Source organism: Zootoca vivipara, chromosome 3 (genome assembly GCF_963506605.1).
Source record: "Zootoca vivipara chromosome 3, rZooViv1.1, whole genome shotgun sequence".
NCBI lineage: Eukaryota > Metazoa > Chordata > Lepidosauria > Squamata > Lacertidae > Zootoca > Zootoca vivipara.
In genome coordinates, this window is record NC_083278.1 from 119,212,116 (window position 1) to 119,226,586 (window position 14,471).

The 14,471-nt window shown below is 49.4% G+C and overlaps 1 protein-coding gene across 2 annotated transcripts in view; it reads left to right on the plus strand.

Annotated features, from left to right (window-relative positions):
• Positions 1 to 14,471, plus strand: part of SELENOI (selenoprotein I) — a 67,463-nt gene that overhangs the window by 48,176 nt on the left and 4,816 nt on the right. For both annotated transcript variants that reach the window (XM_035110738.2, XM_035110739.2), the window contains exons 5-9: positions 1,898 to 2,160; positions 7,894 to 8,002; positions 9,921 to 9,969; positions 11,087 to 11,267; positions 13,495 to 13,677. In XM_035110738.2, the coding sequence (XP_034966629.2) occupies positions 1,898 to 2,160; positions 7,894 to 8,002; positions 9,921 to 9,969; positions 11,087 to 11,267; positions 13,495 to 13,677 (785 nt within the window). The remainder of the gene's footprint in view (positions 1 to 1,897; positions 2,161 to 7,893; positions 8,003 to 9,920; positions 9,970 to 11,086; positions 11,268 to 13,494; positions 13,678 to 14,471) is intronic.

Genomic DNA, 14,471 nt, shown 5'->3' on the forward strand with positions numbered 1-14,471 from the left:
GCCCAATCTTATTCAACATCTTTATCAATGACTTGGATGATGGGCTTGAGGGCATCCTGAGCAAGTTTGCAGATGACACCAAATTGGGAGGGGTGGCTAATACCCCAGAGGACAGGATCACACTTCAGAATGACCTTAACAGATTAGACAACTGGGCCAAAGCAAACAAGATGAATTTTAACAAGGAGAAATGTAAAGTACTACACTTGGGCAAAAAAAATGAAAGGCACAAATACAGGATGGGAGACACCTGGCTTGAGAGCAGTACATGTGAAAAGGATCAAGGAGTCTTGGTAGACCACAAACTTGACATGAGTCAGCAGTGTGATGCAGCAGCTCAAAAAGCCAATGCAATTCTGGGCTGCATCAATAGGAGTATAGCATCTAGATCTAGGGAAGTAATAGTACCACTGTATTCTGCTCTGGTCAGACCTCACCTGGAGTACTGTGTCCAGTTCTGGGCACCACAGTTCAAGAAGGATACTGACAAGCTGGAATGTGTCCAGAGGAGGGCAACCAAAATGGTCAAAGGCCTGGAAACGATGCCTTATGAGGAACGGCTTAGGGAGCTGGGTATGTTTAGCCTGGAGAAGAGAAGGTTAAGGGGTGATATGATAGCCATGTTCAAATATATGAAAGGATGTCATATAGAGGAGGGGAAAAGGTTGTTTTCTGCTGCTCCAGAGAAGCGGACACGGAGCAATGGATTCAAACTACAAGAAAGAAGATTCCACCTAAACATTAGGAAGAACTTCCTGACAGTAAGAGCTGTTCGACAGTGGAATTTGCTGCCAAGGAGTGTGGTGGAGTCTCCTTCTTTGGAGGTCTTTAAGCAGAGGCTTGACAGGCATATGTCAAGAATGCTTTGATGGTGTTTCCTGCTTGGCAGGGGGTTGGACTGGATGGCCCTTGTGGTCTCTTCCAACTCTACGATTCTATCCAGGGGCCCCCTTCCATCACCACGGTGTTCATAGCCCTCCTCTAACAATGGGTATATTGCAAGGAGGACTCTGCTTTCCCCTTTGTATTGAAGCTGCTCTTAGAAGCACACCTTGAAAGAAGACACTGCTCAGTCAGAGGTGGCCAGGGGTTCATCGTCCTTAACTCTTAAATGATGTGATATATATATATACACACACACACACAGACACACACACACACACACACACACACTTTATATTTTCCCCAGAGCCCCCCCCCAACAAAAGATTCATTATGAAAACACCACAGCTTACAACAGTATATATGTGTTAAATATATTCTTATTAACCGATCCACAAGCTACTATAAATCTTTGAGACTAGGCTTTGGTTTTCTGGAGGGCTTGTGAATGAAAGAAATCCCCACCGTTCTCCAACAAAGGTCTCTTTGTGCTTTGTCCCTCCTGCCTGTCTCAATTTGTGGGTCAGTTTCTCCGCAAGGGCACCATGCCACCCTCTCTTGTACCAAGCGTTCACGTTCGCGCCTTCTAAGCCCTCCCAGAACATGGCTGTAAGAGAAGTCCGGTTAGCGCTTTATCCACTGAGTCCTGATTCTGTTTAGGAGCGCAGGAAGCTACAGAGTCAGGCCACTGGCCCCCCCTAGCTCAGTATTACCTACACTGACCGGCAGCAGTGGCTTTCCAGGATTTCAGGCAGGAGTCTCTCCCAGCCGCACCTGGAGATGCCAGTGGGGTTTGAACCCGGGACTTTCTGCTTGCAAGGCAGACACCCTACCCCTGATCTATGGCCCTCCGACATATAAACACAGATTCTTTAGCACAAGCTCTGGCTTTTTGGCTTGTGCCTCTCTCCTCCCAGCCAGCCACTGGGACTGCGAGAGATGCAGGCTGCAGGGAGTTGACCCATGCCTCTGACACACCCCCCCCGCTTCTCCTTATCCCCCTCCCCCCTTCTAGATGGCGTGGATGGGAAGCAGGCCCGGCGCACGCAGTCCAGCACCCCTCTGGGAGAGCTCTTTGACCACGGCCTGGACAGCTGGGCCTGCATGTTCTTCGTGGTGACGGTCTACTCCACCTTCGGCCGGGGCCCCAACGGCGTCAGCGTCTTCGTCCTCTACCTCCTCCTGTGGGTGGTCCTCTTCTCCTTCATCCTCTCCCACTGGGAGAAGTACAACACAGGGGTTCTCTTCTTGCCCTGGGGGTACGACATCAGCCAGGTGGTAAGTGCGTCGCTTCCTGACCCTCCGCTTCCCTCTTCCCACTTCGCTTATTTCCTTTATTTCATTTACAGTGGTACCTTGGTTCTCAAACTCAATCCGTTCGACTCCCAGAACCGTCCGAAAACCAAGGCACGGCTTCCGATTGGCTGCAGGAGCTTCCTACACTCAATTGGAAGCCATGTCGGACGTTCGGCTTCTGAAAAGTGTTAAAAAACCAGAACAGTCACTTTGCGGCGTTCAGGAGCCAAAACATACGAGTACCAAGGCGTTCGGGAACCAAGGCACGACTGTATAGGCTTCCTTTGGGGTTTTTTAGGTTTCAAAGTTTACAAATTTAATACGTATTTTCCCAAATCACATTCATTTCAGATTTGACTTCCCCTCCACCCCCTCCATGGTTTTCCCATGTTTTCTAAAATTTCTTCGTATTATGGTTATTCTGTGTCCTAACTTCTCCACAATATTATCCAACAAATATTTCGCTGATGTTCTTCATTGAAATCCTTCCTGTGTTTTTACATGTTTACAGTAATGCTTTAAATATTCAGCAAAAGGTTTCCAGTCCTCCCTGTAGCCTCCCTCTTCTAGCTCTCCTCCTCCTCCCCGTTTTACCCCACAACAACTCTTGTGAGGTATAGGTTAGGCTGAGAGGCAGTGATTGGCCCCCAAAGTCACACCTAGTGAAGGAGGAGGAGGAGTTTGGATTTGATATCCCGCTTTATCACTCCCCGAAGGAGTCTCAAAGCGGCTAACATTCTCCTTTCCCTTCCTCCCCCACAACAAACACTCTGTGAGGTGAGTGGGGCTGAGAGACTTCAGAGAAGTGTGACTAGCCCAAGGTCACCCAGCAGCTGCATGTGGAGGAGCGGGGAAGCGAACCCGGTTCACCAGGTTACGAGTCCACCACTCTTAACCACTACACCACACTGGCTCTCAGTGTGGGAGGATTTGAACCCAGGTCCTAGTCCAGCACTCTAATCACTACACTGCAGTGGCTGCCTATAACCTTTTCCTGCATGTGGATTTACTTTTATTGGTTTGTTTTTCATGTGCTGTTTTGTTTTGACAATTGAGTATATTTATTATTTTTATTTTTTGGTGTTGTGAAACCCAATGTGGGGAAGGAGCTCATTTGAGAGGAAGAGGGTTGAAAAGAAACACTCGCCGTATTTTTCAGACCATAACACGCACTTTCCCCCTCCTAAAGCGGAAGGGGGAAAGTCGCTGCGTGTTATGGAGCGAATGCCAGAGCCCGTGCTAGGAGTGTGGTGGAGTCTCCTGCTTTGGAGGTCTTTAAGCAGAGGCTTGACAGGCATATGTCAAGAATGCTTTGATGGTGTTTCCTGCTTGGCAGGGGGTTGGACTGGATGGCCCTTGTGGTCTCTTCCAACTCTAGGATTCTAAGAGCCAGAGCCACGCGCAGCGGGAAACCGGCTCTCGGGCTGCTTCTGTGACAGCGAGCGAGGTGAGAGGAAAGACGGGAGGGCTGTGTAGTTATTGCGCCTCCAAGGATGCATTGCTGCACTCAGAGTGGGTGGAGTGTTTGTCACAGTGGCACAGTGCGCCTCCTCTTAAGGAGGGTTGCCTTGGGCTAGTCAGTGTGACAACAGAATTTCAGTGCCGGGAAAGACTAAAGATCGGCCCCAGGCCAGCTTGAGCAAGCCATGCCTGCTTATTGCTTTGCTGGTTTGGAAATGGCAGAGTGTTCCCCTCCAAAGATTACAAAATGGCCATGGAAATCTTTGGAACTCCCCGCCTATTGATGTCAAGCAGGCACCCTCGCTGTATTATTTCTGGCACCTGCTAAAAACATTCTTGTTTAGACAAGCCTACCCAGATCTTTAGAAAGCTGGTGTGGATTTTAACCAGGTTTTAGTATTTTAACTTCTTGTATGTTTTAAAATGTTTTCCCTTGATTTCCTTGATTTATCTTTTTTTAAAACCACATTGAGGTATTTTAGTTTGGTTTGCAATCAAGTGGTGTATAAATTTTTATGAAATAAATGAAAATAAAACATCGCGGGTAACAGTTACAGTGGCACCTCGGTTTATGAACACAATTGGTTCCGGAAGTCTGTTCATAAACTGAAGCGAACTTTCCCATTGAAAGTAATGGAAAGTGAATTAATCCATACCAGCTGGGTCCGCGGCGTTCGTAAACCGAAAATTCGTAAACCGTGGTGTTCATAAACCGATGTTCCACTGTACAGCGGAGGCACTTGGAGTGCAAGAAGGTCTCTTGCAAGGAATTCCGGTCAGTTGGGTTTGCACTAGAAGGGAATGAAGTGCAAAGAATAGGGCTGCAACATTTTATGGGGCTATTGATTTCACAACACTTTGGATCAGTTTTTTATTTGTGCCAGTGATAAGCCAGGCAGCTGAGGAATGGAAGCTAATTTCCAAAGCTGCCAGGCAAGAGGCAACATCTTGGAAGAGGCTGTTCTGCCTTCCTTCCACTGCGACACAGCAGTCGCTTCTCAAATGTCTGTGGCATCTGTGGTTTCCTTCCTGCCTTCCTTCCTTCCTTCCTTCCTTCCTTCCTTCCTTCCTTCCTTCCTTCCTTCCTTCCTTCCTTCCTTCCTTCCTTCCTTCCTTCCTTCCTTCCTGCTGCTCCACATTTTAATAGAGGAGTCTGTCAGCCAAAGCAGTCAACATTCATCGACTAAGATCTGCAGAGTCCCTCTGACTTAATTACTTGGCAGGCGCAGTTGCCTTGGAGTGGGGAGGAAGAGGACAATGTGTTCTGCCAGCCACCAGCATCTCGGTCAGCTGTGCTCACAAGAAGAAATTGCTGGGCCCCATTGGGCCATTGGCCCACCGAGTCCACCTTCCTGTTCTTACAGTGGTTGACCAGGAGCCTGTGGGGAACCAGCGAGCAGGACCTGAGCACGAGAGCCCTCTCCCCTCCTGTGGTTTCCAGCAACTGGCTGCCTCCGACTGTGGAGGCAGAGCAGAGTCACCCTGGCTAGTACCCATTGCTAGCCTCCTTCATGAGTTTGTCCAGTCCTCTTTTGACCATGGAGTTTTCTTGGCAGGGATACTGGAGTGGCTTGCCAGTTCCTTCTCCAGGTGATGACTGCAGATGGTGACAGCAGCCACAAAATTAAAAGACGCCTGCTTCTTGGGAGAAAGGCAATGACAAACCTAGACAGCATCTTAAAAAGCAAAGGTCCATATACCGTAGTTAAAGCTATGGTTTTCCCAGTAGTGATGTATGGAAGTGAGAGCTGGACCATAAAGAAGGCTGATCGCCGAAGAATGGATGCTTTTGAATTATGGTGCTGGAAGAGACTCTTGAGAGTCCCATGGACTGCAAGAAGATCAAACCTATCCATTCTTAAGGAAATCAGTCCTGAGTGCTCACTGGAAGGACAGATCCTGAAGCTGAGGCTCCAATACTTTGGCCACCTCATGAGAAGAGAAGAATCCTAGGAAAAGGCCCTGATGTTGGGGAAGATTGAGGGCACTAGGAGAAGGGGACGACAGAGGACGAGATGGTTGGACAGTGTTCTCGAAGCTACGAACATGAGTTTGACCAAACTGCGGGAGGCAGTGGAAGACAGGAGTGCCTGGCGTGCTCTGGTCCATGGGGTCACAAAGAGTCGGACACGGCTAAACGACTAAACAACAACAACTTTTGACCATCTCTGCCTCCCGTGATCATCTGCAGGCACGCAGCTTCTGCCTTCTCTCCCTCTTGGCATTTCCCTGCTGTGCCTCCCCTCCCCTCCCCAGCCCACGACCATTGATCCCTTTCTGAACAGCCTCTCACCACGCTGGAGCCTTGGAAGGGCCCTTTGCCCCCGGATGTTTCCCGTCTGAGAGGTTTTGTTGACTTGGACTTGAACATTTCCGTGGCGGAGCAGAGACCTCTGCACGATGCTGTCCCGTAAATTGCACTGGGGCGGGAGAAGAGGGGAGGGTGTACCTGCGTTTGTCAATAGATTTTGCAGGTGGGAACGTAAGGCACTTGGGGCAAATTTCATTCCTGAGCCAAAAGGGAAGAAGCAGCTTGAAGTGTCCCTCTTCCTGTCCCCCTTTGGTTGTGTGTTTTCAAGAGTTAAATTATCCTCCCACAAGAGGCAAGGATGGCCACCAACTTGAATGGTTTTAAAAGAGGATGAGACCAATTCATGGAGGAGGAGGCAGCCATGGAGGGCTCTGTTCTGCCTCTGTCCTGGAAATACCACTTCCTGGAAACTGCAGAAGGGGAGAGTGTTGCTGTGGTGCCCTGGTCCTGCTTACAGATAGATTTCCCTTTGGAGCAGGCATAGGCAAACCCGGCCCTCCAGAGGTTTTGAGACTACAACTCCCATCATCCCTGGCCACTGGTCCTGCTAGCTAGGGACGATGGGAGTTGTAGTCCCAAAACCTCTGGAGGACCGAGTTTGCCTATGCCTGCTTTGGAGCATCTCATTGGCCCCTGTGAGAAGAGGATTTTGGACCAGATGGGCCCGTTTGGGCCTGATCCGACAAAACTCTTTTTATGTTCTTAAGACTCGAATGAATTCAGATCTCTCCCTCTCAAGGGAGTTACCACATTATTCCGTCTATAAGATGCCCCCATGTATAAGACACCCCCTAATTTTTCACATTATTTTTTTTTGGGGGGGGGAAATACGGTAACTTTTTCAGGCTGTGCAAATTGCCCATGGGACTTAACTCCCGCAGAGGGCTAATACTTCGGGCTCAAATCCCTGTCCAAGCAGGAAGGCATTGAAGTGGTGCCCTTGGGGGGCCAGAGAGCACAACCCTAGGAGCACTGTGGGTTGTGCAGTGTGTTTTTACATCTTCTGAGCCAGCCCTTGCGAATTACGTTAAACCAAGAAGAACTTTCTGACAGTAAGAGCCATTCGGCAGCGGATCGGTCTCCCTCGGGAGTTTGTGGGCTCTCCTTCCTTGGAGGTTTTTAAGCAGAGGTTGGATGGCCCTCTGTCATGGATGCTTTACTTGCATTGCAGGGGGTTGGACTAGATGACCCTCGGGATCCCTTCCAGCTCTGTGATCTCTTTCTTCAAAAAGCTCAGGACCAATATAAGTGGTTTTCTATCCACCCCTCCCATGAAGTCGCCAGGCAGTGGGCATTGTGACTGAGTAGGGATTTGAATCCTGGTTTCCTCTCATCGAAGCCCTGTCCCGCTTTCTCCCCTGCAAGTCTGGTGGTGGAAAGTGAGGTGAATCAGGTTAAAAACAACCTCTTACCAAAAGCAAGAACCCAAAGGAGTGGCTGGATGGTTCCTAGCACCTTTATAAAGAAGTGTGTGCCTGCCTGCCTCTTCAGAGACCACTTCACATTGTTGTGACGGTCTCTGCAAGGGCAAACCTGTGATACAGACCAGGACAATCCCAGCCGTGTTCCAGCCGAGGCTGCGGGTGACTATCCCAGCCGTGGCCAAGCTGGCACCCTCAAGATTTTTCAGGCTTCAGCTCCCACCAGGCTCAGCTGGCACATCCCAGGGGAGCTGCAAGCCGGGCAGGTTTTGGGGTCTTCTGTTTGCAGCCAGCAGTTGCCACTGGGGGTGCATTTGTAGGGACAGGGTGGGATGGAGAGGGGGAACTGGCTCTGCGGGGACTGTTTTTCCACCCCAGGGGCATAAGCCCGGGCTCCTTTTGGCAGTGTCATAACATGGCTAAGAGCTTTCTGATCACTAAGCCCTTCTATCCAAACACCAGCTGGCCGGATGAGTCTTTCCAGATGCCGCAATTCTGCCTCTCTCTCTGATTACTTTTCAGACCATTTCCATCGTGTACATTGTGACGTCTATTGTGGGCGTGGAGGCCTGGTACAACCCTTTCCTCTTCAATTTCTTGTATAGAGACCTATTCACTGCAATGATCTTTGGTAAGCCTGTCTTTTAAAATTTCCTAATACCATACGGTGCCATAATCCCAGGTTGGCCCTTCTATGTTTTCTTTTGTTCGCCATGTGCTCCCCCCACCCCCTTTCTTTGGAGTACACAAGGGTCACAATTGAGAAACTGCTTGCTCCAGAATTTTAGACCCTATTTAAGATCAACGAGGTATTCTGGACTTGTGGATAGTGGCAAGATTTCATTGAGGCCAGTCTGGGGCAAATGTGTTGTATAATTACAACGTAAGTAAAAAATCTGCCTAGCTTTTTATGTGCTGTTTGTTTTTTCTTGGTCTTTCATCTTAAGGTCCTGGGTAAGGTTACATAGAGTGCGTATTGCAGGGGGTTGGACTAGATGACCCTTGGGGGTTGCTTCCAACTCTGATTCCTATAAAATAAAATGCAAAATAATGAATAAGCCACAAAGCATACAATGATGATGATTTTATTTGTACCCCGCACATCTGACTGGGTTGGCCCAACCACTCTAGGCTGCTTCCAACAAATTATAAAACCACAGTAAAGCATCAAATATCAAAAAACTTCCCAATACAGGGCTGCTTTCAGATGTTTTCTAAAAGTAGTGTAGTTCTTCATCTCCTTGACATCTGATGGGATGGCATTCCACAGGGCGGGCGCCACCACCGAGAAGGCCCTCTGCCTGGTTCCCTGTAACTTCACTTCTCGCAGTGAGGGAACCGCCGGAAGGCCCCCGGGAGCTGGACCTCAGTGTCTTGGGTGAGCAATAGGGGTGGAGACACTCCTTCAGGTATACTGGACCGAGGCCATTTAGGGCTTTAAAGGTCAGCACCAACACTTTGAATTGTATCTGAAGAAGTGTGCATGCACACGAAAGCTCATACCAATGACAAACTTAGTTGGTCTCTAAGGTGCTACTGGAAGGAATTTTTTTTATTTTGTTTCGACTACGGCAGACCAACACGGCTACCTACCTGTAACTTTGAATGTAAATCCTTTAGGACCAGTGTTATATGGTCCCGGCAGCTGCTTCCAGTCACCAGTCTTGCTGCCGCATTCTGGATTAGTTGTAGTTTCCGGGTCCCCTTCAAAGGTAGAATGCAATGATAAAAGCATTCAACAGATAGATTTACAGGGTGGGAAGTTGCTGCACTGATTCAGCTTTTGGGGGGGTTTGCTGTAGTGTTGTTTAACAAAATGAAATCCAAACAGTCACAATGTGCAGTACAGTGGAACCTCGGAAGTCAAACTGTATTTTCTGTATTTTAATGTTTTGTTGGAAGCCGCCCAGAGTGACTGGGGGAACCCGGACAGATGGGCGGGGTATAAATATTATTATTATTATTATTATTATTATTATTATTATTATTATTATAAACATAATCCTTTCCAGAAAGACGTTTGACTTCCAAAACATCCGAATTCCGAGGTGCGGCTTCCGATTGGCTTTTTGCAGCTCGGAAGCTGTGTCAGACATTCGGGTTCCGAGGAACGTTTGAAAACCGGAGCACTTACTTCTAGGTTTTTGACGTTCAAGCGGAAACATTGGAGAACCGAGCGGTTTGAGAACTGAGGTTCCACTGTATTTATTTTTATAGCCTGCCTTTTGGTCCTCAAGGGCAACTCACAACACGCTGAGTATTAACAGAACAGAACGAAGCAGTTGCATTCTTCCACGAATGATAAAAGTGGCCAGCAGTGCAGGATGTGACGCTGCTAAGCCATCCCACCAGCCCAGAAAAAGCTTCCTTTTTCACCAGCAGCTGCTCTCCCCTTTTCGGAGACACTCCTCGCATTCCCCTGCCTCAAGTTGCTGTTACAGATCCAAGTGAGGGTTGTGGAACAGACTTTGCTGTGTGGCTGCGCCTGTCTTTGCTGTGAAGGGAATCGCGTGCTCTGAGTCGTAACCTGGCCCTCCTCTCTCCCGTAGGTTGCGCGCTGACTGTGACGCTTCCCATGAGCCTGCTGAACTACTACAAGTAAGTCCTGTCTGAGCTCGGTTGTCAGGGCCCCATGCGGTTGGCTGCCCCACTTCTGCTGGGGGGTCAGTGCCCCTCAGTGTCTCCCCAGTGGGGAGAGTTTTGAGAAAGCAAAGTGGGCACAAGCGATGCCAGGGGCAAGCCTTTGCTTTTGAGACTATGGAGCCAAGAGATTGGCTGGGCCCTCTCTCTGAACCAGCTGGGCCAGGCCTCTTGGACAGAGCCTGGCCTCCTGTATGTATTTTATTTTATTTATTTTGAGCATTTTGTGCCCCCTCTTTTCAGCCAGGAAGGCTCACAGTGGCGCTTACGTACTATCAAAACGAGACTGTCTCGCAGATTTATACTGCCCTCCTAAAAAAAAACCCACGACACGCAAGGAGAAAGGGACAGGGAGGGAAGAGGAAAATGAAAACTCAGGCACCGAATTCTAAATAGTTGTTCCTCTAATGACTGGCTGGCCCAGTTCAGGGGCAGGAGGTGCCCGGTGGAGGAACTGGACCTCCAGCAGAGCTGGTGGAATGAGCCCTACTGCTTTTCTGTCTCCCACTGAGGCACTGGCTGCCCCCAGGTGACCTTTGAGGGGAAAGGAGGCCTGATGGGGATGGAGGGGGCTCTGCTTCTCATTCCCCATCTTCCTTTTGCTGGCCACACTGCAGCCCTGCAGATGAGGCCCCGTTGGAAGAACTATATCGGGTTCTGCCTCCTTCAGAGTTAGTCTGATGGTGCTCCCAGATGCCTTTCAGGACTCCCTCCCCCCCACATTTTTTTTTTGAAAATTTTATTTATTGAAAGACTCGTATACCGCTGTGTCATTTTAAAATATCAAAGTGGTACCATACAAAGTTAAAAACGAACATCAGTTAACCATTGCAGAAGAATGCATTTGTAATTGCCCGGCAGAATAGAAAAGTTTTCAGCAGATGTTTAAAAGTTGGCACAGAAGGCGCCTGCTCAGTCTCCAGTGGCAGAGAGTTCCACAGGACTGGGCGGGTGACAGTAAAGGCTCGGTTTTTTGTTGTCAAACGAGCCTCACCAGCTCTTGACCAGCAACGCTCCTGCAGGGGACCTCTTGCTAGTGCGGGGCGATCTTGCTGACGCCTCTCTCGCCTTTCAGAGCCTACAGAAGCAACACCCTGAAACACCACTCCATCTACGAGGCGATGCTGCCCTTCCTTTCGCCGGTCCTGCTCTTCATCCTCTGCACCATTTGGATCTTCCACTCGCCGACGCAGATCCTGGAGACCCAGCCCCGCCTCTTCTACTTCATGGTCGGCACGGCCTTCGCCAACATTTCCGTAAGTTCCTTCTGCTGCAAAGACGCGCGCGCAGAGGGGCTTGGCGGGGCAGGAGCAAAGCTGCTTTGCCTCAGGGGTGGGGAACCCTGGGTGTGGCCCCCCAGCCCTCTTTACCCGGCCCTCAGCCATCTCCCTTGGCCACGCTCCTCTCTGGGCTTGCTCCCCAACCCTCCTCCAGCATTTCCCCCCTGGCTTCCCCTTACGTCCTTGAGCTGTAATCAGTTCCTCCTCCAGTGGCGAGATGCGCATGTCGAAACCTCTGGCTTCCCTGTGGCTGGACTCTAACCTCCTTGCGCAAGAGTTCCCCCAGGAGACTGCTTTGCCCTGCAAGAGGCGCCACACGAGACCCTTAGGAACTCCCTGCCTGTTGATATCAAGCAGAGCCTTCGCTGTACTTTTCGGCACCTGCTAAAAATATTCCTGTTTAGACAAGCCTACCTGGATGATAGACAGGTTGATGTGGATTTTAATCTGTTTCAGTATTTTAAGTTTTTTTTGTTTTGTTTTAAAGCATTGTTGTATTCTGCCCCCCCCCCAATCAAGCACTGTCTTAATTTTTATGAAATACATAAATAAGAGTCATGTGGTACAATGGCCCCTGGAAGGCTATCCGCTGAGGATCATAGGATAATAGAATCATAGAACTGTAGAGTTGGAAGTTAGAGTTCCATTCTGGAGGAAATCAGCCCTGAGTGCTCACTGGAAGGACAGATCCTGAAGCTGAGGCTCCAATACCTTGGCCACCTCATGAGAAGAGAAGACTCCCTGGAAAAGACCCTGATGTTTGGAAAGATGGAGGGCACAAGGAGAAGGGGACGACAGAGGACGAGATGGTTGGACAGTGTTCTTGAAGCTACGAACATGAGTTTGTCCAAACTGCGGGAGGCAGTGCAAGACAGGAGTGCCTGGCGTGCTATGGTCCATGGGGTCACGAAGAGTCGGACACGACTAAACAACAACAGAGTTGGAAGGGACCATGAGGGTCATCTAGTCTAACCCCCCTGCAATGCAGGAATCTTTTTGCTCAATGTGGGGCTTGAACCCACCACCCTGAGATTAAGAGTCCCATACTCCGCTGACTGAAATAAATAAGAATAAGAATGTGCACCCCACCACCCAGACCATTCTAGGCAACCTCCCAAAATTTCAACACCTCTTGCAATGGTTTGACCCCTTTTCCGTTTTAACAGTGCAAATTCTCCAAACATCTTCCATATCTCCTCAAAATCATTTCTCCTGCATATTCCCCATCTTACCTTAATGGCACGTGTTCATTTATCATGAATAGCTATATCCCACTCCTCTTTATATCATTCTTCCATTTTATATTCTGCTTGCCCCTTCCACTTCCTAGCTATAATAATTCGTGCAGCTGTCAATAAATTTGTGATTTGTCAATAAATTTGTCCTAGCCTGTGAACCTTCCACCCCACCATAAATTGGTAATAACGCTACCTCTGGACTTTCAGTCAGCCTTAACCCAGTGATTTCTGTTATCTCCTTAAACACCCTTTGCCAAAAGAAAATGTGGACCTTTTTAAGGAAGAAGCTTTTTAGGAAAAGCCAGACCCTCTTTTTTTTCCCCCTTCTTTTTTAAAAGGAAAAACTTCCCTATCCTTGGTCTAACTTTTCAGGTTACCTGTACTGGGGAGTTTGCTCAAGGGGCAAGGAGCAGAGCCTCCCAGATTCCCCACGACAACTATAATAATAATAAACTTCCACTTATACCCCGCCCTCCCCAGTCAAGAACCGGGCTCAGGGCGGCTCACACCAACAGAATTACAATAAAACATAAAAACAATGAATTAAAATACAGATTAAAATACAGTATTAAAATTTAAAGTGCAGCCTCATTTCAAGTAGTCCATCAATCCAAGCCCATGAGGGAGGAAAACACAGGGGTCAGACTATATGGGTTTGCTTGTGCAGAAAGCATCTCCGTGCCAGCAGGTGTTTGGGCTGCCTGCCCTCCAGCGTTGCCCTTGGATTCCTGCCCACTTGTGGGACTGAGTCTCTGTTCCAGAGGATCCGTCCACGCTGCAGCAGTAGAGTTTTGCCAGTAGCCCTAGAGCGGTGAAGTTCTAGAGCAGCACCCTCAGCCGTGCTCCAGGAAACAGCCCTGGATGGATTGGAGCATTGCCTTGCCTTGGGGGGGCGGGCAGGTGCTGGGCGGACCTCTCCTGCCATCCTGGTCCTCCGTTACCAGCTGTTCCTCCTCTCCTCCCAGTGCCGCCTGATCGTCTGCCAGATGAGCAGCACCCGGTGCCAGCCTATCAACTGGATGCTCTTCCCGCTGGCCCTGGTCCTCTTCGTGGTGCTGACGGGCGCCTTGCCGGAGAGCGAGACCTTCCTCCTCTACCTGCTCACCACCTTCATCACCGTGGCGCACATCCATTACGGAGTCGGCGTGGTAAGTGATTCTCGGCGCCACCCTTGCCCGCTGCAGTTCGCCGCAGAGCCCAGCCAAGGCCTCCCATCTCTTCTCGACGGCTTGGGCTCACCTTTGGTTTGCTCCTGCGGCAGCAGAGTCTCCTAGGCAAGCTGAGCTGGGGGCTGGCCTCTTCACCTGAGCCTTGACAAGGGACCCAGCGGCGGTTTGGCAGGCAGAGGTCAAAATGCCGCCAGAGTCTCCTTGTTTCTTCTGCAACAGACCCTGGGTGGTTTCACCTGTCGACCCAGCCCATTCTTTTTTCTTTTAAAAGTTTTTATTGGGTTTTACGTTTTTAACATAATCACATCTGACAATATAATCACAAAATAAATTCCAGATTACCTCCTTTCCCCCGACTTCCCCTTCTGGTTTATAACATATTAACTGCTTCTGCTTGCTATCTTATCCCTTCTTCTTAGCTGTTGAGCAAGCAGGAGGGAAGGTCATAGAAATGCTAGAATGGGCCGTGGGCCTCATCCAGCAGCCTCTTCTTACGTTCTATGTTCTCCACACTTTTCAAGTGGTCCTGGGGAAAAGGTTTAGGAGCCACTGATCCAGCTCCAACCATCTCCTCCTCAACAATGTTGCCTCCGCCCCACGCCCCATCCATTTTGCAGGCAAGGCAAAGGGGAGGCTATAAAGGAGGAGGGCACACACACAGCAAAACTGCCAACATCGGCCCCTTACCTTAGACTTCCTGCCCATGTAGTTCTGGGCAAACCAATCCGAATCCATCGCTTTCAAATTAGCTAGAATCTGCCCCTAGGAGGGAA